At 51.1% G+C, this 24,554-nt stretch overlaps 2 protein-coding genes across 2 annotated transcripts; one reads left to right on the top strand and one right to left on the bottom strand.

Annotated features, from left to right (window-relative positions):
- Positions 1-4,487: 4,487 nt before the first annotated feature.
- COQ4 (coenzyme Q4) lies at positions 4,488-13,712 on the bottom strand. Its single transcript, XM_021691381.1, has 7 exons — positions 13,445-13,712; positions 13,234-13,368; positions 12,055-12,151; positions 11,414-11,516; positions 6,230-6,359; positions 5,609-5,702; positions 4,488-5,096 (listed from the first exon to the last, which is right to left on the bottom strand). The coding sequence occupies exons 1-7, from the start codon at positions 13,512-13,514 to the stop codon at positions 4,928-4,930; spliced, it is 798 nt and encodes a 265-aa protein (XP_021547056.1). The 5' UTR covers positions 13,515-13,712; the 3' UTR covers positions 4,488-4,927.
- A 123-nt stretch (positions 13,713-13,835) lies between these two features.
- On the top strand, positions 13,836-23,069 carry TRUB2 (TruB pseudouridine synthase family member 2). The gene is given in 9 exon segments (XM_021691313.2): positions 13,836-13,975; positions 14,311-14,442; positions 16,050-16,124; positions 17,268-17,329; positions 18,471-18,552; positions 21,230-21,302; positions 21,837-21,973; positions 22,725-22,955; positions 22,958-23,069. Coding segments are annotated over 9 exon segments (993 nt in total). The 5' UTR covers positions 13,836-13,866; the 3' UTR covers positions 23,050-23,069.
- The last annotated feature ends 1,485 nt before the right edge of the window (positions 23,070-24,554 follow it).

Genomic DNA, 24,554 nt, shown 5'->3' with positions numbered 1-24,554 from the left:
CCTTGCAGCAAAGCAACTAGCTTCCAAGCCTACGACCGGATTTGTCATGCCACCTGCCAAGTCCTGGGTCATTGCCAGCTTCCCAGTCCTGTGTGGCTCTGGGCCTCTGAAAACTTGGTTCCTTGATAACCAAACATGTTGGGCATGCACAATTGCCACTTATCCTTTTATTTATTTTTTTAAAGATTTTATTTATTTGAGAGAGAGCATGTGAGCAGGGGAGGAGCAGAGGGAGAGGGGCAAGCCCACACTCCATGCTGAGCCTGGAGCCCAACATGGGGCTTGAGCTCACAACCCTGAGATCATGACCTGAGCGGAAATCAAGAGTCTGTCGCTCAACTGACTGAGCCACCCAGGGGCCCCACCACTTATCCTTAAATACATCCCCTAATTCCTTAGTCCAGGAAGAAGTCCTTAAAGGGGAGAGGGGCAGTTTTCAGGGTCTAGTCATAGGGATTAAAAATGAAATTTTGGGTGGTGCCTGGGTGGCTCAGTTGGTTAAGCGACTGCCTTCGGCTCAGGTCATGATCCTGGAGTCCCGGGATCGAGTCCCGCATCGGGCTCCCTGCTCGGCAGGGAGTCTGCTTCTCCCTCTGACCCTCCTCCCTCTCATGCTCTCTGTCTCTCATTCTCTCTCTCTCAAATAAATAAAAATAAAATCTTAAAAAAAAAAAATGAAATTTTGGTCTGAGAAGTACTTGGACTTATTTCTTCCAGAATATAGAGTGCATCCTTTGGGGTAACCTAGGTAAATTAAAGCTCCACCTCCCCCGTCGCTATTACATTCAAGAGGCAGCGTGGTGCAGTGGTGATGGGCTTCTGCATTGGCATCCAACAGATATGGAACAGCTTCTCAGCTGAAAGTTCAAAGTCTCTACTTCTTATATATAAAAATGAGGACATACTACTAGTACTCAAACCTTACAGAGTTTTGAGTTAGTGTTTGACCTATTTTATTTATTATTGTAGTTTACAAGCTTACTGACCACAAAGCACATGCAAGATCTAGACATGAAGATTACCTCTGATTATGTCCACAGGGCTTAGCTTGATAAATGTTTGCTGAATGAATGACAGGCAGAGTGAATTGGAGGCTCTGACTTGATCCAGGCCAGGATCCACAGGTATAGACATGATCATTTCCACATTATCTGCTGAGGTCATATATAATGTGGGCAAAGGAGAGTTTGGAAGACGGCGCTGGTGACCAGCCCGGCTGCTCTCCACCCAGCCTGGTCACGATGGTGAAGCCAAAGCAATACTCTACCCAGACCCTAGGCCAGGCCTGAGGGGGAGATGTGAGGGGACACAGAGGTAACAAAACAGTCTGTCTTCCAATTGCTTACAATCTAGTTGGACACCCAGAGAGGCAAGTGGAGATTAGATCACTAAATAGGTTGCCCCTCACCAAGTGCTCACCATACTTCTGTCAACACCCACCACACATTATGACTTTTCTTTGCTTCCCAGTCAGGTACATCTGGCATGCACCCCTAGCACCACCTGAAGCACTGGGCAAGTCACCTCTCCTCATGGATCCTTGGTGTCCCCATTTTTTAAAAAAAGATTTTATCTTTAAGCAATCTCTACGCCTGACATGGGGTTTGAACTTACAACCCCAAGATCAAGAGTCCCATGCTGTATAGACTGAGCCAGCCAGGTGCCCCTTCAGTGTCCTCATTATAGAATGGGGATACAGTCATCATGGTCCCTGCCTCCTAGGGCTGGGTACGGACTCAACAAGATGATGCGCCCACGTCAAAGGCCCTCAGCTGCTGTAACCGCTCAACTCCGAGAGGGCGGGGATGCAGCTGTCTCCATCGCTGTGGGACCCCCAGCATTTGGCCAACACTCAGAAGGTATTTGGGAAATAACCAGAGACTAGTGGGCTTGTGCGTCAGGATACACAGACCGGGGGCTGTGTGGTGGGAAATGTGACTGGAAAGGTCTTTGTGTGCCAGGCTGAGGAGTTTATCCTGGGGGCAGTGAAGAGCCACTGAGGGTTCCTAAGAAGGGCAGGAGCTGGGTGCTATTGTTTGTGGGACAGGCTGAGCTTAGGCTGACCTCACAGTGGGCTCCTTTCCACTGACATGATCCCCATCTCCCCTTCGTTGGATAATTAACATCAGCACTTAAACCTCCAGGCTTGCCCGATGAGAGACCGACATTTGGACTCACTCGAAGGCACTAAAGTTCCCCAAGGGACTGAAGTGGTTTGGCCCCTGGCACACCGTGGATGCTTATCCTGTAGATGATGGTTACATTTGGCATTAGGACCTCTGAACTATGGAAGTCCTCACACGCTGGGTGTGTGCAAAATAAACACCTCTGGCTTCATTGTGTACATGGTGACTTCAGAGAGCTCGAAGGACCTTCCTGGAAAATGACAGCTTCTACTTCCTAAACACGGACTATGTGCTAAATCACTACACATGCATAATGGCCCTGCTGTGGGATAGGTATATACTCTCCCCGTGTTACAGGTGGGGAGCCAGAGGCTCAAAGGGTCGATGGGACTACAGCAAGGGTGCAGGGCTGGTCAGGGGCAGGGCCAGGGCCAGGTCTGTCTGTCCTCAGAGCCTGTGTCCCCAAACATTGCTCTGAGGCTAGCTACAAATGGCTTTTGTCAGGCAGAGGGAAAGAGAGCTTTCCCTGAGCTACCTGGAGAGGACTCAAGACCTGTGTGTCCCAGAACAAGCTCCCCAAACTTGAGACCCCCGGTCTTCACTGTGAAGTGAGGTTGTTGTGGGGTTCTCTGCTCTGGGCTTAGCGCCCACTCTTTCAACTAATGAAGCAGCAGGCCCCTACTGTGTGCCAAGCACTATTCCCAACAGTGAGGGGAAAGAACGAGGTTCCCTGCCCTCCTGGGGCTGACACAGAACTCATAAATAAATGAACAAATAAGATAATTTCAGAGTGGTAAGTGCCAGAAAGAAAAGAAGGTGACATGGTGTGGTGCGGCAAGCGGGAGGGCACTTCTTCAAGTGGGTGGGCAGGACAGGCTTCTCCAAGGAGGTGCCATTTGAACACAAATGTGAATAACAAGTAGTTGACCATGTGATGACCTGGGGACAGAATGCTATTCCCAAAGATAGGAAGAAGGCCAACATAGTTTATTGAGATGAGGATGAAGTTTCTAGGTAGAAGTTGGCAGAGACTTATGGGCTTTGGTGAGAACTAAGGAAATGGTAGCTCTTTGCCAGTAGAACTTTTTTCCAGTCACGAGTTGGTGGCAAAAATGCCACCTTAAGATCTGGAGACCAGACTCCATTCCCAGCTAATCATGATGCCCAGTGCCCATCTCTCCAATGCTGTAAAGGCTCAGGGTTATTCAGGTACCAAGTGGCTGGAGCAGGTGAAGTCCCCAGTTGGGCAGAGAAGGCATTCTGTGAGCCTGACCTTTTCCCTCAAACCTGGCACTGTTGACTTTTACTGATGTGGGGGTAGGGGTGCCTGGACTCTGGAAAGCTGTGGAAACATGACAGATCCGGAAAGGTGGCCCATACTGCAAAGATGGATTAGGTCTGGAAAGCTCACCCCAATCTCCTCCTCCTTCTGCAGAAAATCAAAGAGCTCAGGACAAGGCTTCCCTCTTGAAAAGGCCCTGGATCTAAGGTAGGCCTCCAGCCTCCCACCTCCGTCACTGGGAGCCCTGGGCTGGGATGTGGTCGGCACAAGGTAGGCTGAGGCCCTGGTGTGGCAGTGTGGGGCAGGTTTCAGACAACCCCTGGTTCTAGTCCCAGCTCTGCTCCTATTGCCTCATTAGTAAAATAGAAGTAATAACACATCTCTTTGGGTTGTTGGAGGCATCAGTGCAATAATGTGTGCATCTCAATTGCTTAGGCACATAGTGCAGCTATAGAACTGTAGCCCTTATTATGGATAGGGAAACTGAGGCACAGGAAACACACCCAGGAAGTCTTGTGGCATGTGTTCTAGTTACTTCAGGCAATTCCTTGCTTATCTCTAGGCCTTAGTTGTCCTATCCACACAATGGGGAGCTGGCCCCCCAAAACTCTAAAGGCTCTGCCATCTTGAGAGTGTTTCTGGTTCTAAATCCCAAGACAGGGCTAGCCACTCTTGCAATGATACTTTCACTCCTTGCCCCTGACCCAAAGAATATGCCTGGGTGCCACTCCAAGATGAACCAGCAGCCTCACAGCTGCCTCCTCACCTGTGAACACAATAGGAATAATCGCTTTCTGCCCCTGGGGCCCTTCCTTGGAAGCCCTTCCAGAATCCTCACAGGAACCCTAGGAAGTGGGTGTTGGTTCTCTTCCCCTTTTCCTGATGATGAAATGGGCTGAAAAGGGGAACAAACTTGCCCTAAGTCCCTCTGCTGGAAAACAATGGAGGAATTGGGAATTTGAATCACAGTCTGTCTGGCTTCAGACCAAAGGAAAGAGGACAAGTAGCTGAAGCTCAGGCTGGAGGGGATGTCTGTCCTTGGTGCTCAAAGGCCCAAAGCCGCCAGAGCCATGGGGAGCCCTGGGCAAAGGCCGAAGAAGCGGACACTTGGTCTGATGGCAGACTTTATTCAGACAATAGAGACTCACCTGTCCCTTCTCAGGTCTTTGGGACTGGTATAGCCCTTCCTCCTGGAGGACACCCAGCCTGGCGCCCAGAAAACCCTCATTGGCAGGGATGGGTCCAGAACAGGAGTAGTGGACCTGACACACCCCAGCACCAGGCTGGACGACTGATTCTCACTCACATCTGGTGCTCTTTGGGCAGCTCCTGGCTCTCCTGGGAGCTCCGCTGCCCTGCGTGCTCCCTCCTGGGGTGGTCCTCAAAGCCACTCAACGGTGCTTGTGACAAATTATGACAAATGAAGTCCAAGGGTCAGTGTTGAAAGAAAAGGAACAAAGGTAATGGCCAAAGAATCCTCTGCCTCTAGGGGAGGTTGGGTGGTGGTGTGGGCAGCAGCTCAGGCCCCTGACATGCACGGTGGGGGGTCTGTGATGCCCAGCTCCTCCCGTAGAGCCCTCAGGGGCTGCTCCCAGCGCCGCTCGTAGTACAAGTTGAGGACACACGGGGCTCTGCGCCCATTCTGAATTGCCCATGGGATCAGCTCTGAAACCAGCACTTGCAGGCTCCTGTGGGGCAGCAGAGGAAAAAAGACATAAGGTCCCCAGGGCTGGGCACACTATGTGCCCAGAAGTTGATGTACATTTTCTCAGTCCTCACAAATACCTTAAAAAGAAGGTAGTTATTATCCCCATTAGCAGATGAGGAGACAGAAACTCAGTGAGGTAAAATCTTGTGTCCAAAGCCATACATTTTGAATATGCCAAAGCCCAGATTTCAGTCAAGGGCTACCTAACTCCAGGAACTAACACTGGATTTGCTGCCCCACCCCCTCAATTCCATGTTCTGAACCAACACTGAGGCCTGGCCCGGGAGACCCTAGAGTCCTGTGAAACATCCAGGCTTCACTCACTGCACTGGAGACCCTGCGCCAGGCCAGTTGCACCCTCCTGCCCCATTCTTTCTACCCTGGCTTCCTGGAGAACCACTGGGGCTGCTCAGGAAGGCTGCATGCTTGTCCCATTTCCTGGATCCTGGTTCCTCTGAGCTCTCCCCAACCCCTCACCACTTGAGAACTTACTGGGCACTGAGTCGGATCGGTCCAAAGAGGGCACCCAGGATGCACATGGGCAGGCCGGTCTGGACAGCCTCAAACCACTTCACCACGATCTCCCCTGGGGGGCAGGGCGAGGAATGGGGTGGGAGGTGAGAAGGGCCCAGGAAGAGAGGCCATGGTGCTCCTGGCAGAACAGCGCAAAGCATCTGCTCCTCTTTGATCTCTGTAGGGTTGGCCATGCCCAGTCCTGGCCCATCTGGGCCTTAGAGCACTTGGCTTGGGGTGAAGGTGAGGGTCTAAGGAAGAGCAGGAGGTAAGGGCTGGGAAGGAAGCTTGGGGTCAGAGCGCAGAGGACTCCAAAAGCCAGGCTGAGAAGTCCAGGGTGGTTCCTACAGGCCTCAGGGAGTTGTGGAGGGTTTCAGAGCAGGGAGCCCCGATGCTTGGATGCTGCTACATCAGCTTAGGAACCACAGAGGCAGTGGGATGGAGAGGCGCTGCGTGGCACGGATGCTACCAAGATGTTCAGAAAGCAGAAAATGAGGCACTGAGCTAGTGTGAGTCAGACCCGGGTGGACAGGCTGGCTGCAACACCCCACCCCACTCTGCCCATCCCCCCTCTCAAGGCAGCTGGGGGCTACCACTCACCCAGGATGTTGGTGGGCATCCCCAGCAGGGTGTGGAGCATATCGTGAACCTCCCGGTACCGCTGGATCACATAGGCTAGCTCCTCATCGTCCACGAATCGGGTGGGTGCTCGGGTATCTGGGGAGACCCTCTGACAACCATGAACCTCCCCTCGATCTCTTCCCAACTGTTCCCAATGCCAAACTGGCCAGCCTCTTCTTGACTGTCAACCACTCCCACCAAACTCATACCATGGACCATTTCCGTCCATACCTGCCAACAGGGGAGTCCTCGGGTAGAGAACACGGTGGCACTGACACCCCCATGGGCTCCCCACACATAATGTCCAAGCCTGTTGGAATTTATGGCAAAGCAGCTCCTGGCGGTAGGGGGAAGCGATGTTTAAGGGGATAAGGTTTCAGTTTTACAAGATGGAAAAGCTCTGGAGGTTGGTTTCACAACAATGTGAATATATTCAACGCTACTGAACTGTCCACTTAGAGATGGTTAAGATGACAGCTCTTTTTTTTTTCTTTCTTTAAAGTAAACTCTAGGGGTGCCTGGTTGGCTCAGTTGTTAAGCACCTGCCTTCGGCTCAAGTCATGATCCCAGCATCCTGGGATTGGGCCCCGCATCAGGGTCCCTGCTCAGCGGGAAGCCTGCTTCTCCCTCTCCCACTCCCCCTGCTTGTGTTCCTTCTCTCACTCTCTCTCTCTCTCTCTGTCAAATAAATAAATAAAAAATCTTGAGAAAAAAAAAAGAAATGTATAACTTATAAAAAATAAATAAATAAATAAACTCTACCCCCAACGTGGGGCTAGAACTTACAACCCTGAGATCAAGAGTCACATACTCTTCTGACTGAGCCAGCCAGGCACCCCTGAGATGGCAACTCTTATGTTATCTTACCTTAAGTTACACCATGTTATGTTTTTTTAACTACAAGTAGAAATAAAATGGAGAGAAAAAGGAAAAAAGAAGTTTCCAGGGCCCCTGATACTTTCTTTTTTAAAGATTTAATTTGGGGGGGGGGGCACCTGGCTGGCTCAGTTGGTTGAGCGTCTGCCTTCAGCTCAGGTCATGGAGCCCCGCATGGGGTCCCTGCTCAGTGGGGAGTCTGCTTCTCCCTCACCCAAATAAATAAAATTTATTTATATATTTGAGAGAGAGAGAGAGAGACAGAGATGGTGCATGCACACATAGGGGAGGGAGGAAGAATCCCAAGCAGACTCCGGGCTGAGTGCGGAGCCCAACGCAGGGCTCGATCCCAGGACCCTGAGATCACGACCTGAGCCAAAACCAAGAGTCAACACTTAATTGACTGTGCCACCCAGGCATCCCTAATTTTTTAAAGTAATCTCTACACCCAACGTGGGGCTCGAACTCATAATCCCAAGATCAAGAGTCGCATGCTCCACCCACTGAGCCAGCCAGGTGCCCGGGCCCCGATCCTTCACATGAGCTGCTCCCAGCCTAGGGTGCTCTCCCCCACCACCTGCAGCTGCACCTTGACAATTCCTACCTGTCCTTTCTGACTCGCCTTAAGTGTCCCCGCTGCAGGGAGGCTGTCTGTGACCTTCAGACTGCTAAGGTCCACATTACGGTCTCTTGCAGCATCCCGTACCTTGTATTGTGATGTGCATTGTATGTGCCCCTCTTCTAGACCTGGACTTTTCAGTATGGCAGCCACTCACCCCATGTGGCCACCGAGCCTGGAAATGGGACAGTTCCAACCTAGCTGCAGTGGCATAAAATGCACACTGGGTTTCAAAGACTTGGTGTGAAGAGAACAATGTGAAATCTTAGTAATTTAGAACGATCGATTACATGTTGAAATGATAGTATTTTCAGTACACTGGATTAAATAAAATAGGCTATTAAAGTTAATTCCACCTGTCTCTTTTTGCTTTTACTGAAGTGTCTAACAGCAGACTGGAAGTGACCTATCGGCTTGGGTTCGCTTTCTGTGAATGGTGCCGTAGTGGTCTTTCAGCTGCACATGGCTGCTGGCTGCTTTGTTCACTGTTCTATCTCCAGGGACTTTTCTGACCCCAGGAAGGGATGAACTGTCCCTCTCTGATCCACCCATCGCCTCTCTGAGTCCTCAGCAGCACCCATGCAGAATGGGAGCAGCCTAGTGTTCCTGTTCCCAAAGCATGGTCTCAGCCTGTCCAGAGGCCAAAGGATCTGACGTCTTCATTTCTTTGGGGCTGCTGGCTCAGTGCCTTGGTCTGTGTCTGTGATCTCCCTGGGTCCCGGTTCCTCATTTCTTCTTGAGGGAGTTCTACATGCTGTGCAAAGCTGAGGGTGATCAGAGTGATAGCAATTATATTTATTGAGTACCTACTACGTGCCAGCACTGTATGAAGTCCTTTACATATATCATCATTAGGCATCCTTATGACCATCTGGAGGTAGATACTTTAGGAGCCTCAGATAAAGATAAGAAAAATGAGGTTCAGAGAAGTTAAGTAACTTGCCCAATATCATGCAGCTAATCAAGTGGCTGAATCAGGATTTGAAACAAAGTCTACTGGATTCCAAAGCCAGTACCTTAATATCCATTAATTATAAGCCATGTAAGTGCCCTGGAAGATAAACATTAGGTCCCCTGACCTCAAATAAGGAATATGAGGCTCAGAGAAGTCAAATGATTTGTCCAGGGCCATAAAGCTGGGAAGAGAGGTAGGATTCTAATTCAGGCTACTCTTAACTCCAGAGCCCAGGCCCATAATCTTAATGCCACAAGATGACCATACCCCCTACCAATGACAGCCTCAGGGAAGGTGGCCTCACCTTGAACTTTGATCTCAATCTCTGCTGTTCCTTCACATTCTGTGGGCTGCTGGTTTCAGTGCCCTACAAGTGTCACAGTTTCTATGGCTATTATCACAACTAGGGCTGAGACTGGGCAGGCTGCCCAGGGAGGTCCTGGCAGTCCCATCCCCTCAACAGCAGCAAGATGAAAGGCTCTGGGGACTTCAGAAGAAGGCGGCCACCCTGGTGGGTTTCCCACTGATGAAGTAACTTGCTTCCTGGTAACATCTGAGGAGGTGGTGGAAAATGGGGCAGGATCAAGTGTCAGGAGAGTATGGGGAGCAGTTTATTTTCTCAGGAACAAATAATCTTCGAGAGCAGTAGCTTCTCAACTGTCCACCGGGGGATATTTGCAATGTCTGCAGAGATTTAGGGCTGTCATAACTTAGTGGGAGTGCTGCTAGCATCTATGTGGAGAGGCCAGGGGTGCTGCTGACCACGCTGGAAAGCACCGGGCAGCCCCTACCAACAGAGAATCATCTGTTCCTGGGGCGCCTGGGTGGCTCCGCCACTTAAGCATCTGCCTTCAGCTCAGGTCATGATCTCAGGGTCCTGGGATCGAGCCCCATGTCAGGCTCCCTGCTCAGCAGGGAGTCTGCTTCTCCTTCTCCCTCCTCCCAACTCATGCTCTCTTTTTCTCTCTCAAATAAATTATAAATAAATAAATAAATAAATAAATAAATAAATAAATAAATAAAAAGAATTATCTGGCCCGAAAAGTCAATAGTGCTGGGGGCTAAGAAGCCTAGTTCTAGAGCAACCTGCAGTGGGCTGGAGAACCACTTGAAGAGGTGCTTTGATGAGATGTGTGTATACGGGGATGGAAGGGTTGGGACAGGGAAGGTGGCCCAGCTGTGTCCTAAGGTCCTTTTATAAATCACGTTACTATCCTACTTGAAACCCTCAGTGTCTTCTATTGCTCCTATTACAAAAGACAGACTTCTTCCCGTGGCTGGCAGGGTCTGGGCTGCTCTCCTCCCAGCCACCGGCCGTCTGTCCTCCACTCACTTTTCCTTTTCTTTTTTCCTTTTTTCATTTTTCCTTTTCTTTTTTGTTTTTTTAAAGATTTTATTTATTTATGAGAGAGAGAGAGAAAGCGCACACGTAAGCGATAGAGTGAGAGCAGGGGGAGTGGCAGAGCGAGAAGCAGGCTCTCAGCTGAGCAAGGAGCCCGATGTGGGGCTCGATCCCAGGCCCCTGAATTCATGACCTGAGCTGAAGGCAGATGCTTAACCCACTGAGCCACCCAGGTGCCCCATTTTCCTCTTCTTAAACACACAGGGCCTTGCACTTGCCAGAACCCCTGTTCCTCCTCATCTCTCCTTAGGGCTGGCTCCTCCTCTTCCGAGTCTCCTCAGAGGGGCCTCCTGTGACCTCCCTATGGGAAGTGGCCACCTCTGACCCCGCCTCCTTGTCCTCTCTCAGGATGTTGTTCTCACAGCACCATCTGCTAGAATGGAAGCTCCACAAAGGCAGGCTCTTTGCTGGTTTCATTCACTGTATCTCAATTACCGAGAACAGTGCTGTACATTCCAAGGAGTCAATAAATATTTGACCTGAATTTTTATATGAAATTTTTTCTTTTATTACTTGATTTCCTCCCCAAACCAGAATATTAGCGCCACAAGAGCAGGACTTTGTCTGTCTGGTTCACCATTCTATCCCCAGCACCTGGAACAATGGGTGACAATTGGCAGATCCTGAACACATGAATGAGTTTCTCAGCAGTTGGGACTCTCCCCACCAGCTCCTATCCTCCCTGCCTGGGGCAGAGAGTGCCACAACTTGTCATACCCTGGGGAAAACACTGACTCTAGAACACGAGGACATAGTACAGCAGTTAAGAGCATGATCTGGGGACACCTGGCTGGCTTAGTCGGTGGAGTATGCAATTTTTGATCTCGGGTTTGTGAGTTCAAGCCCCACATTGGGTATAGAGACAGACTTAAAAATAAAATCTTAAAAAAAAAAAAAAAGGCATGATGTGAGTATGAATACTGCCTCCATTCATACTGGGTGTATGAAATCATCAAGTTGCTTAAGTGCTCTGAGCCTCATTTCTTCATCTATTAAAGGGGATAATAATAGGACATACTCGGCAGGGAGGGTCAAGCATGAACCTTCCTGTTGGGAGGGTTCAGCAAGATCAGGTATGAGTCTGGCAGCTGACACCCAGTAAGCGGCTACTGGATACTGGCCAGTATTATTGCTTGGAGTTCCTGGCCCATTTGCCTGTCCCATAGAACGTGACAAAGCCTTGGCACAAGAGACAAAAAACACACCCGCCCATGGTGGCCAATCAGGACTCCTCCTTCCTCAGGACATCACTCCCATGCCCTTCTCTGCCTTTCCTAGTGATTGCCAAATGCACAGAAGCTGGAAACTCACATTTACATGCAAGAAACGGAGATACTCTTGGCCAAGGGAGCCCTCAGGCAGACTACGGAGCTTGTCCAAGTCAAGGGTAGACAGAGAGATCCGGGGACGCTCCCTGCAAGACAGAAGGAAGGACTTAGGTACTGGGAGGGCAGCAGCAAAGGCAGGTGCGAGGCCAGCTAGAGCAAAGGTTTGGGAAGTGAAGGGGCAGAGAGCAACGATGGGGCCCACAAATCCTATTGTAGGACCTGCTTCTGGCCAGGACAGTGGCAGGGACTGAGGAGACTACCGCAAGCCAAGGTCATGGTTCCTGCCCGCAGTGGCATAATCTAGGGAGCAAGCCTCAGGTGGGATCAGGGTACCCACAAAGGACACTGCAGGGGGGTGGGGGTTATAGCTAGCCTGTTATGGGAGCTTAGGGAAGGCAGAGGGCCCTGTGGTGGGATCTGGGCTGAGGCCACCACATTGCACTACCCACGGGTCATCATAGTGTGTGTGTGAATGGCACCCATGGAGTTGGGCAGTGCCCAGCATGCGCAGCCCTCCATGGCCTGGGCATCAAGAAGAGCTCCCTAGAGGAACACAGTGTGACTCCAGAGAGGTCAGGATCCCCAGAGAATGTCCCCAATCCCCCAGGCACAGCTGGGACCTACTGCAGGATCTCAGCACCCTCTGGATCATTCCTCATCTGGTCCCTGAGGACCTTCAGGGCACCGTGTCCTGTGGTCTCCCCTAGAACTGCGACCATGTCTGAAAGGAAAGAAATGGGGACAAATGGAAGATATAATCTTAGGTAAGTTACTGGACCCCATCTGAGCCTGTCTCCTACATGATAAACCAAAACCCTATCTACCTCTTAGTTACGAGGATTCATGTTAAACATTTAGCAAGTCACCTGGCACACAGTAAGGGTTCAATATATGTACCTATAGTCATTATCATTGTATTTATCTAACGGGCTGATGTGGCTCTGGTTAGCACAGTGCTCTAAAGAGTTTATAAGTCACTTTTACACCCATTATTACAACGGATTATCATGCCTCCATTGATTACAGGCTTTGAATCAGAGTGCTAGGTTTGGGTTCAGGTGCAATCACTGTCTAAGTGAACTTGTGCAAAATGCTTTACATTTCCAAGCCTCAGGGCACTAATTTATGAAATGTGGAGAACACCTTTCTTACAGGGTTAATGTGAAAAGTCAAGAACGTCATGCATATAAAACATTTAGTGCAGTGAGCAACCAGCATTAGGGCTCAGTGAGCAGTTAGCACTGCCATTTCAATTGGTAGGAGTAATAATCCTTTCCAGACTTAGAATCCTGAGAATGAGAAAAGTACTGTAGAACCCTAAGATGTTCCAGTCATACAACCATGAGCATCTGCTATGTGCCGGGCACAATCTAAAACATGCTGATACAATGCAACAGGGCAGTCGGGGTGTCTGACCTCATAAACTTTAATTTTTATTGGGGTGTTATAATTTAATGTATGTTATAACAAACTTCGTAAATCATCTGTTTAGTACACAGGTTCTCAATGTGGTTGGATGACAGAATCTTCCGGTAGGTAGTTTATTTAAAAATGCTGGCCCTTCCTCCCCTCCCCAGGCTCGGGCTGATTCGGACTGAGCTCAGGGTGGGCCCTCGACATCTGCATTTTTGTGAACCTTGCGCGTGATGATGGGATGCAGCCAGATTTGGGAACCCCGACCTAGTCTATTCTCGTTACCCCTAGGGGACGGGGTAGAGAGAGAGGTGGGCACCTGCCCAGGTTCCCCAGGCAAGGGTGCGCGCCGACCCCCCGCTGCCCTCCCGGGAGCGCCGGCAACCTTACCGTGGCGGTACGGGTTATAGAGAGACATTCCGGCGGAGCCGGCGGCCAGCAGCGCCTTCTGCAGCGGGGAAGTGGGGATGTGCCCCGGGTAGAGCAGGCCGTTGGCGCCGTGGCGCACGCCTCGGAGCGGCACATCTACTGGGCAAAAAAAAAAAGGCCGCGGTCAGACGAGCCTGGCGCCCCAGGCCTCCCTCCCGCCTCTGCCACTTGCCTGCAGCCGGCCCCCGGAGGCCGCCGACTCGGCGGAGAGGGCGCAGAGCCGAGCGCAGCAGCGTCCCCATGGCAGCGGGCACCAGCCGGCTTTGAAGGAGGCACGGACAGGAGAGGGCCCTATCGCTAAGTAAGAGAAGGAAACCCAGGCGACCTGTCCACCACCTACTCCCACCGAAGCAAAACTCTCCCCATTTCCCCTCACTCCCAGAAAGGCTCCCCAGTGATCCCTGCTCGGGGTTCAGCGCCGGGCACTACTGCCCTCTCCTCCGTGCGTTTTCCCCGAGGCCAATAAAGACGTGAACCTTTTCCGCCTGCGAAACGTGGCGGCACCCAGGGTCCGGACCACATTTGGGTGTGGGACCGGGCGGCACTTCCGTTCAGGTGCAGCTATTTCACCAGCCGGCGCCGCTGGCTTCGGGCATGGGGTCCCGCGGCCTAGCGCGGCTGCACGGGCTCTTCGCGGTCTACAAGCCCCCGGGGCTAAAATGGAAGCACGTGCGGGACACCGTGGAGCTGCAGCTTCTGAAGGGTGAGCGCTTCGAACCAGACCCACGATCCCGCTCTGGTTCTCCGGGAGTCCATCTCCGCTTCTGATCCTCCCGGCAAAATAAAGTCATGTGACCCAGTCCTCTGGACAGAGCGCTTTCCTAATCATGTAATCTGTGTACTCCATTACTCCTCACTTTCCCCTGCGTTCAGATGTCATAAGTAATAGAGTCAGAATTTGAACCCAAGCCTGTTTCTTAACTGCTGCTATTCGCTGCATCGTGGGCTTTCTCTTCTACTTCTCCATACCTCCCTGTCCCACCTCCCCCAGGTGTTCGGACAGAATTGACCTGATGTCTTTTACCTTTGTGTACTCAGGTGTCAATGCTGGGAAGGCTCCTGCCCCTGAACAGCGTGTTCGTTTTCTGCTGGGCCCCGTGGGAGACGGCAAAGAGAAGGAGCTTACTCTCACTGCCACCAGTGTGCCCACCTTCACCAACCATCCGCTGGGTAAGGCACATTCAGGCTGGGGCCTGGGTGTCACTTCCCAGGCAGTTTCTGCCCAGAGTCAGTGTCCCAGTCGGTGCTCAGACTCTTGTTCCAGATCCTTGAAGGGCCACAGCAGGGATGAAGTATTTGACCGGGAATTGGCAAATTTTCCTGGAAAGGGCCAGATAGCAAATATTTTAGGCTTTGCAGGCCCAGTTCTGCCATAGGGCAAAGAACCTATAGGCAATATGGAATGCAGTGAGCCTGGCTGTGTTCCAATAAAACTTTATTTATGGAAAGTGACATTTGAGTTTCATATAATTTTCCTATGTCACAAAATATTATTTTCTTGATTTTGGGGGGGGTGATCATTGAAAAATGAAAAAAAAAAATTAACTCATGGGCCATTAAAAAAAAAAACAGGCTTGAGAATTTGGCCTGTGGATGGACTGTAGCTTGCTGACCCCTTTTAACTATTCTGGGACTCCAAATGGGAATTGAGACCCTCAGGTAGAAGTCCTAAGGTGGGAGTTTGGGGCTCTTGGGAAAGAGTGACTTTTTTAGTCAACAAAGCTGCCCAAGAATGGAACTAGTTATAATGAGTTCCCTGTTACTAGACAAGATTAGAAAGACTGAGGGGCTTGACCGGAAACCACTAAAATCCCTTTGGCAGTGATATTTAGTGACTCTCCAGTGTAGCAATAACAAGTATGATGTACCGAGGATCTCTTCTGTACTAGATACCGTGTTAAGCTTTTACCAAGTACCATTTTATTAAATCTTCACCACAACCCTGTGAGGTGGCTCCTGTTCTCATTGCACAAATGAGGAAACCGAGGCTCAGTGTTGACATTAAGTAACATAGGCTGGATTCAGTAGGCGCTTAACCATCCCGTATCCTTCCCCCAGATACCTCTTGTTCTGTAGAAGTGTATATGCTACTGGCTCATTCCTGCATGCAGTCTTTTTTTTTTAATAGCGTTATTGAGATATAATTGATACACAAAAACCCACATTTTAAAAATGTTTTTAATTTTTTTTTTTAAGATTTTACTTATTTATTTGAGAGAGAGTGCAAGAAAGGGAAGGGACAGAGGGAGAGGGAGAAGAGTCCCTGCTGAGCAAGGAGCCCAGTGAGGGACTCGATCCCAGGACCCTGGGATCATGACCTGAGCCGAAGGCAGACACTTAACCAACTGAGCCACCCAGGCGTCCCTCACTAGTTATTTCCTAGGCACCTAATGAGCTCTGGGCTCTAGGGTTAGAACTTGGGACCCAGGCCCTGCCTTCAGGAACTTAACCACCTCCATTTTCTTACTGGGGTGACCAGGACTCTCTGCCGCAGCTGAGTAGGAAAGTTGAGTCCCAATGTTCTGCGCAGTCCCCTCAAAGCCTCTCTCTCACCAGGGGAATGGTGATAGGTAGAGTAACAAGCCCTTTTTCTGGGCCCAGGGACCCGAGGAAATGGTTCGAGGCCCCAGATTCCACATGGGGAAGTCTGAGAGTCCAACCTGATCCTGGTTTGGGCTCCATGAGGCTACATCCTAGGAATGAGGCCATGACGCAGGCTGAAGTCATCCTGGAGGCTGGATTCATTGAGCAGAGGGACCTCGTTTGTTTCTTTCTAGTCTGCGGACCAGCATTCACCAGTTTGAAGGTTGGCATGGGACACCGGCTGGATGCTCAAGCATCTGGGGTGCTTGGTAGGTGATGTGGTGAGCCCAGGGGTGCAGTGATACAGTCTCGGGAGAAGACCAGGGAGCTACCATGAACCCCGCCCACTTCCAGCCTGACCGCCATTTCCCACCGCTGCCCTCCTCCCCTGCTTCCTACCCCAAGTCTGGTCAGCTGGTGGAAGGGGGGATGGCACAATTGCCCACTTTTATCAAGTGATTCCTGCATTCGACATGTGGTATGAAGTCCTTCGTGCACGTGTTTTCATGACAACAACCTTATTTGGTAGATAGTTTATGATTTTATGGAGAAAAGAAGGCTCTAGGAGCTTAGGTGACTTGGTCTGGGTCATGTGGCTAGTGAATGCCCCTGGTCCAGGGAGCACAAACTGTCATCACTTGTGTGGGTTAGCCAAGCGTGTGACTCTGGCCCCACCGGCCAGGGTCTGAATGTCGCTGGAGCTGGACACACAAAGCCTTGAGTCATGAGCCATCTGTGTCCCCAGGGTCAGGTGGTGGCCACATCCTCCATGCGCGGTAGTCACAGTCCCCTTGTCTCACTTCCTGGGGCACAGGCAGGCAGACATGATGTCATGCTCCCTCTCCCTGTCCTCCCTCTCCAGGAGTGAATGGAGGGTCATTCTCTCGTCCAGTCAGAGGGAGAAACAGCCAGGAAAAGGCAGGCAGTGGCCACAATGCCCCTTTATTGGGCCCTTCCTTTGTGCTCACTTCTTCCTGTGTATTGCCTCAGTCTTCACAACACCCACAGGGATCAGACAGGATCTTGTATCCCCATTTTACAGATGGGGAGCTTGAGGCCCAAGGATGCTAACGGACATGCTTAGAGCCATCCCAGATTTGAGGGCAGGTCTGTGTGACTGGGCCCCTGGTCCCTTTCTTTGGAGTGCATCAGAACCCCCTAGGGCACTTACTAAGGATCCGAGGCCCCTCCATGAGTCAGAGTCAGTACAAGTGGGTGGGCCCCGAAACCTACATTTTCATATCTACCCAGGGGAGCTCACTTGCTCCCCAGCAGAAGAAGCTGTCCTTGCCCTCTTGCTGGCTTTAGCAGCATTGGAGATGGAAGGATTCTCGTGGTAGTTGTGGGGGTTGGAGGTCTCAGGGAAACGAGAAGGGGGAGCCAGGTATGAGATCAGCCTGGGTGTCTTCCAGTGCTCGGCGTGGGACATGGATGCAGGCTCCTCACCAGCATGTACAATGCTCACCTCACCAAGGTATGGGGACACTGGGGACAGCTTGTTTAGCCCATTTCCCTGGGGCTCACTGGCAGGAATCTGAAGCTGAGAGCACTGCATGGGGGAATACCCAGGCCATCAGCCAGCGTTGTTTCATGGCCGTGTGCTGGGGGAGACTGTAAGGATAGCATGGTAATGACCGCTGGCCTTATTGCATGCCGGCCGCTCTTTGCTGAGCACTGCACGTGGACTCCCTTGTGGATGCCTCAAACCCTCCCCGCAAAGTGGTATCTGCTGTTAACCCACCTTACAGATGAAACCACCGAGGCACAGAGAGGGGATGTCATTTGCCCAGGGTCGTGCAACCTGTAAGGAATGGAACTGCGATTTGAACCTGGATCTGTCTGACCCCAGAGCCTGATCATGACAGCACTCCATTCCCCCCACCCCTCCCCACCCCACCAAGACTGAGAGGTGGATGTCACCATCCAGGCATCAGGGAGCTTGCATCTGGGCTGGGGCTGTGGAATCCGGCACCATGAGAGGGGACAGAGGTGCTGCGTTAGAGAGCCTCCGTTTTTAGTGGTTAAGAGCACAGATCTGGAGCCAAACCAGCTTCTGCCCCTCTGCCCGCTGTGGGCCCCCAGGTGGATTACTTAACATCCATCTTCCTCCATTTCTGCGTCTGTAAGATGGGGGAGATAATAGTACCTCCTCCATAGGGTTACTCTGAAGATTAAGTTAGTAACTACCTGCACCATACTTGGCACAGTCACTGGCGCATGGTAAATGCTCAGTAAATTATTATTGCTGTTGTCGTCATCCCTTCCTTATGGCAGAGGCCGTTAACTGCACAGATCATATTTGGAGGCTGGGGAGAAGCTGACAGGGTGCACTGGGAGGGGCCTGGCATGATAAGTTGTCAGGTCTGGCTGGAGAGGAGAGACGTGGAGGCACAGGGTGGTCACCATCCTCTGCGGGCAGGTGCTTGCTGTCATAGGGAAGTCTGGTGCCTTTCCCTGGGGAGACAGTGGGGTGGCTGGGTGGGGGCTGAGTGCCTGGCTCCCTGAGGGGAGCCTGTCTAGCAGGTTGGGGGTGGGAGCTGCCGGACGTACCTCCCTCCTCAGTGCTGAGGGCGAGCAGGGAATCTGACCCCATCTTCCCCTCCCTATCTCTGCAGGATTATACAGTACGTGGTCTCCTGGGCAAAGCAACAGATGACTTCTGTGAGGATGGGCGGCTGGTGGAGAAGTCAACATATGGTGAGAGCCCGCAGGCGCCCAGGGCCGTGGGAGGAGAGTGGCTATGGCTGCCTTTGCATTTGCTCTCCCTTGATTCCTCACCCCCACGCAGGCCTTGCAGCCCTCAGTGACTGCAACACACTGAGTTTGGGCTGGCTGTTGGAGGCCTTTGGGCACATCATTCTGTCTTGCAGGTATAATTGCCCGGTGCCTCCCCACCTGGCATAAATGTCACCTCCCCAGGGAAGCTCCACTAACCCCCAGATGAACTAGATGGACTCTTAGAACAGTAATCAACTAATGGTTGTGATTTTTTTTAAGTTTGAGAGAGCGAGAGCGAGCGTGGGGTGGGGGTTGGCAGAGGCAGAGAGGGAGAGAGAATCTCAAACAGACTGTATGTACCGAGTGTGGAGCCTGACACAGGACTCAATCCCAAGACCCCGAGATCATGACCTGAGCTGAAATCAAGAATTGGACGCTCAACCGACTGAGCCACCCAGGCGCCCCATGATTAGTGATTATTTAATATCTGTCTTCCCACCACACTGTCACCATGGGAACAGGGACCATGTCATTCCACTCCTGTGGTTACACACAGCACGGAGCCTGGGACATGGGAGGTGCTTGTTGGTTGGGTGGATGGATGGAGAAGTAGGTGGGGGGAGGTGGATAGATGGTTCGATGGCTCATTCTTCACTTCTTACCCTCCCTACGTTCTAACACTTTCCATAGGATCTATTACATTTTCTTATTTGACAGATGTTTTTGGGCACCAGCCATGTGCCAGGGTCTTGATGAACCAGATGGGGCCCCCAGTCTCAGTGAACCCAGTCTAGCAGGGAGAGCAAACACACACCTCTGCATCTTCTAGACAGGATTCAGAATGTGGCAGAGTAACACTATATAATCTGTATATGTGGGTGTATCAGCATACAAAACATGTCCAAAGACAGTTACCAATTTGACACTCTAGTAGGGAAGAAGCCCGAATTTGGAGAAGGGGAGGTGCTTTTAATGCTGATCTAAATTTCTTTTTTTTTTTTTTAAGATTTATTTATTCATGAGAGACAGAGAGAGAGAGAGAGAGAAGCAGAGGGAGAAGCAGGCTCCCCGCTGAGCAGGGAGCCCGATGCGGGACTCAATCCCAGGACCCTGGGATCATGACCTGAGCCGAAGGCAGACGCTTAACCATCTGAGCCACCCAGGCACCCATGGGGCAGAGGGAGATCTTAAGCAGACTCCACGCTGAGCGTGGAGCCCAGCGCAGGGCTTGATTTTACGACCTTGAGATCATGACCTCAGCAGAAATCAAGAGTCGGGTGCTTAAACCACTGAGCCACCCAGGTGCCCCCTGATCTAAATTTCTTAAAGAAGAGGGGTGCCTACTTAAGATCCTCTCCCTCTGTCCGTTCTCCTTGCGGGCACAAGTGTGCATGTGCTCTCTCTCAAATAAAATAAATCTTAAAAAAAATAAATTTCTTAAAGAAGATTCATATGTCAATTATATAACTAAAAAATAATGTTAAAACCAAAGCAAATTAAAGACTTTTTTTTTTTTTAATTTATCTGAGAGAGAGCACAAGCAGGGGGAGCTGCAGGCAGATGGAGAAGTAGGCTCCCCACTGAGCAGGGAGCCCGATGTGGGACTCGATCCCAGGACCCTGGGACCATGACCTGAGCTGAAGGCAGACACTTCACCAACAGAGCCACCCAGGCATCCCAAACCAAAACAAATTAAATGCTCGGAAAGAGACCCAGGACGCAGGAAAAAGAAGTGACATGCTCTAGGAGGGCTTCCTGGAGGAGGCTGCATTTGAGCTGGGCTGTAAATGAGGAGGGAGGAGGCAGTGGTAGGTACATTTCAGATAAGACAACGGCATGAAGAAAGCCAGAGAGGGGATAAGAGGCCTAGGCTAGGGCGCCTGGGTGGCTCACGGCTCAGATCATGATCCTGGAGTCCCGGGATCGAGTCCCACATCGGGCTCCCTGCTCAGGAGGGAGTCTGCTTCTCCCTCTGATCCTCCCCCCTCTCATGTGCGCTCTCTCTCTCTCATTCTCTCTCTCAAATAAATAAATAAATCTTTAAAAAAAAAGAAAGAGGCCTAGGCTAGGCCCTTCCAAGCTGGCAGGCCTTTGATCACCACACCTGTGCCCAGAACTCTGGGCTTTGGAGCCAGAAGTTGGCGCTTGCCCAGCTGGGCCCCAGGATCAGCCTCTTAGCAGTTTGTGAGCATCCCTGGGCTTAGCAGCTGCCTGCCCTAGTCACTCGATGGTACCAGCAGGCAGAGCCACTGCCTCTTGCCATCTGTGTCTGCATTCAGACAGATGGCCCTCTCCCTCCCAGGGTCTCTGGCATAAAAGAACCCAGATTGGGGCTCAGGGGACTTGGCTTAGAATATTGGATAAGTCATATTACGGCTTTGAGCCTCATTTCCAAAAGAAACTGTTCTTAACTTGGAGTCTGTGAACCCCTTAAAAATGTCCTCACAATGCTGAGTTCAGGCATAACTTTCTGAGAAGAGGTTCCTGGGCTTATAGAGTCTCAAAGGACTCATAACCCCTAAATGGGAGCCCTGGGTGCTCTGGGACCCCTCCAGGTTCCAAGGATGGGGCTGGTTTGAGGGAAGGGAGTTTGCCAGTTTGTTGTTGCCTGTCCTCAGCAGGCACTCGTGTGCTGACCATCCCCTGGCTTTTCCAGACCATGTGACCAGAGAGAAGCTGGACCGCATCCTGGCCCTGATCCAAGGTTCCCATCAGAAGGCCCTGGTGATGTAAGTGGGGCCCAATCCACACTTTGCTGAAAGGGGCCCTTGAGGAGGTGCTGGAAGAGTAAGAAGTACCCACTGGGCTCCCTGTAGGCTCCGCCCACCCTGGGGCAGGTTCCATGGACCTTCTTTTTAGAGCCCAAAAGCAGACATGAACCAGCCCTTCCTTCCATAGCACGCAGAAGTGTTTCTTTGTGCCAGGCCAGCCCCTGGGGAGACCAAGGGGGAACAAGAGACCCCAGCTAGCCTCAAGGAGAGTATATGATTTAGTGGAGAGGGAAGCCAGGAACCCACATCATATGACCTAGAAGCAAGGGGCGGGAGCAGGCAGCATGTGCTTGACCGGAAGCTAGGGAGACTGCAGAGGAGGGCAGAGCCTGCATTTAGGGATTGGAGGAGACAGAAAAAGGCAGCTGGAGGGGCAGGGAAGCTGGAAAGCGAAAGAAGAGCTTTAGGAAAGCTCTTCATGAGTGGGGCAGGGCCAGGGGTAAACAGTGGGCCCAGCTCCCCATCCCACGCCAGCCCCGTTTTGATCCCCAGGTACTCCAACCTGGACTTGCAGACCCAGGAGGCCTATGATATGGCTGTGAGAGGCTTGATTCGTCCCATGGGCAAGTCCCCGATGCTGGTAACGGGCATCCGATGCATCTTCTTTGCGCCTCCGGAATTCCTCATTGGTACGTTGCCCCAGGAAGTTGGAGCAATGAGATGGGGCTCCTGGGTTTGGGGAGTCATTGTGAAATGCCCTTGTAGACCCCAGCACACGCCCGCCCTGATCTCTGCTGGCTAAGGCGCCAGGGGCCAGCTTCCTTCTCAGCCCCCGACTGGACTTGGCCCATCCACACAGCACTCAGATCAAATCCTGTCCTATATGCTGCCAAGTTACACTTTGAAACCAGACCTTAGCGAGAAGTTAATACTTGGTGGTTCATTTCCAGTGCCTCCCAGTGTTTCAGGTTGCAGTGGGCCATCAGACAGCACCCTCATCTCCCCAGTCCCACCCAGCTTGGCCCCTCCCTCCTTTCTTCTCTCTTCCTCTTACTAACAAGGGCTCCTTGAATGCTGATCAGGACTCTCCCAATGATAAGCACCTTATGTACATTATCTCTTAAGATTCCTCACACCCACCCATTCTACAGATGAGCCTCAAGTCTTAGACCAGAGTAGCCTTCTGGAAGTTAACCTGCCCACAAAACTCCTGGGGGTCTTCAAAAAAAAAGCAAACTCCGATTCTGCAGGTCTGGGTGGAGCCCAAGATTCTGCACATCTAATCAACTTTCAGGGCTGGCCCAATAGCAAAGCCCTGGAGAGCTAAGGTCTTTTGCTAAGGTTATCACACAGCCAAGAGGTATCAGGGGTGTGGATTTAGATGCACAGATACCAGAGGCCATGCTCCCAGCCTTCAGACCCGTTGTTTGCCCCTGGCAGAGGTACAGTGCATGCATGAGACACAGAAGCAGCTGAGAAGGCTGGTGCATGAGATCGGCCTGGAGCTGAAGACCACCGCTGTCTGTTCCCAAGTGCGGCGTACGCGGGATGGCTTTTTCACCCTAGACGATGCCCTTCTGAGGACCCAGTGGGATTTACACAGCATCCAGGATGCCATCCAGGCCGCAGCTCCCCGGGTGGCAGCAGAGCTGGAGAAGAACTTGAGGCCGGGCTGGGCACCCAGCAGCTTCCCGGTCCAGGCCAGCCCTGGGACTCCAGGGGGCCAAGCTCTGCCTCGGGGCTGGAGAGCTGTGCAGGGCATTGAAAGGCCAGGGGCCGGCGGGACAGTGGATGGATAAGATAAGAATTGTTCTGAGCTGGAACTGATAACTGTGCAGAATGCAAGAGTAAGGGAAGAACATGTGACATAAAACTCTGAAACTGTAAGAAAGAAAATCAACAGACTTGACCCAATGGAAAAGGAGAAACTTCTTTTTTTTTTTTTTTAAGATTTTATTTATTTATTTGACAGAGAGAGAGACACAGGGAGAGAGGGAACACAAGCAGGGGGAGTGGGAGAGGGAGAAGCAGGCTTCCCGCGGAGCAGGGAGCCCGATGCGGGGCTCGATCCCAGGACCTGGAATCATGACCCGAGCCGAAGGCAGACGCTTAACGACTGAGCCACCCAGGCGCCCCGGAAAAGGAGAAACTTCTATATGGAGGAAAAGATGATAAACTAATGATAAGACAGATAAAAATACTTGTAATATGTTTAAGAATGAATATCCAGGGGTACCTGGGTGGCTCAGTCAGTTAAGCTTAGGTCATGATCTCAGGGTTCTGGGATTGAGCCCCATATCGGGGCTCCCTGCTCAGCGGGGAGACTGTGTCTCCCTCTCACTCTGTCCCTCCCCCCCGCTTGTGTGCATGTGCCCGTGCTCTCGCTCGCTCGCTCTCAAGTAAATAAAAATCTAAAAAATATATATCCATAATATATAAAGAGTTCTTATAAAACAGTAAGAAAAAGGGCACTTGGGTGACTCATTCGGTTAAGTGTCTGCCCTCAGCTTAGGTCATGATCCCAGGGTCCTGCACCCCTGATGAAGTCCCGCGTCAGGCTCCGTGATCAGCGGGGAGCCTGCTTCTCCCTCTGCCTCTGCTTCTCCCCCTGCCTCTGCTTCTCCCCCTGCTTGTGCTGTCTCTTTTTCAAATAAATAAATAAAATCTTCCAAAAAATTAACAATAAGAAAAAGATAAGAAAATTGGACAAATGACATGAATTGTGTATTTATATATATAAAAAGAAATCCATATGGCCCATAAACCAGAAATGATGCTCAACCTCTCTAAAAATGAGAGACATACAGATGAAAATGATAACGACTTTTCCTTGCCTTTCCAAACAATAAAAAGAATATCCAATATTGGTGATGATCTGAGAAAATGGGCAGTCTGTGCTATTGGTAGGAAGGTGCAACTTCGTAACCTTTTAGGAGTAACTTGGTAGTATGTGTCAAAATTAAAAATACTCCTGCTCTGTGACTCAGCAGTTACAGTTTCAGGAATCTGTCTTCTGGCATAAGTTGCAGACAGTTTTAGGTACTTAGATGGTCATAGCTACAATGTAATAGTAATAAATAGGAAATGCCATTACCATCCATCAGTAAGGGACTGGTTAAATAAATATGGGGCATACAGTGTCAAAAGGCTCTATTCTAGGGGAGCCTGGCTGGCTCAGTCTGTAGGGCAGGCAATGCTTGATCTTGGGATTGTGAGTTGGAGACCCACGCTGGGTATAGAGACTACTTAAAAAGGCTCTATTCTAATACC

Source organism: Neomonachus schauinslandi, chromosome 13 (assembly GCF_002201575.2).
Source record: "Neomonachus schauinslandi chromosome 13, ASM220157v2, whole genome shotgun sequence".
Classification (NCBI taxonomy): domain Eukaryota; kingdom Metazoa; phylum Chordata; class Mammalia; order Carnivora; family Phocidae; genus Neomonachus; species Neomonachus schauinslandi.
This window is presented reverse-complemented; position numbering and strand designations above follow the sequence as displayed.

Excerpts from the sequence above, each read along its gene's own strand:
- COQ4 (XM_021691381.1), bottom strand. The coding sequence starts at position 13,514 with ATGGGGACGCTGCTGCGCTCGGCTCTGCGCCCTCTCCGCCGAGTCGGC. Across the intron at positions 13,369-13,444 it reads CCTCCGGGGGCCGGCTGCAG|ATGTGCCGCTCCGAGGCGTG; the intron begins GCAAGTGGCAGA and ends TTTGCCCAGTAG. Across the intron at positions 11,517-12,054 it reads GAGGGTGCTGAGATCCTGCA|GGAGCGTCCCCGGATCTCTC; the intron begins GTAGGTCCCAGC and ends TCTGTCTTGCAG.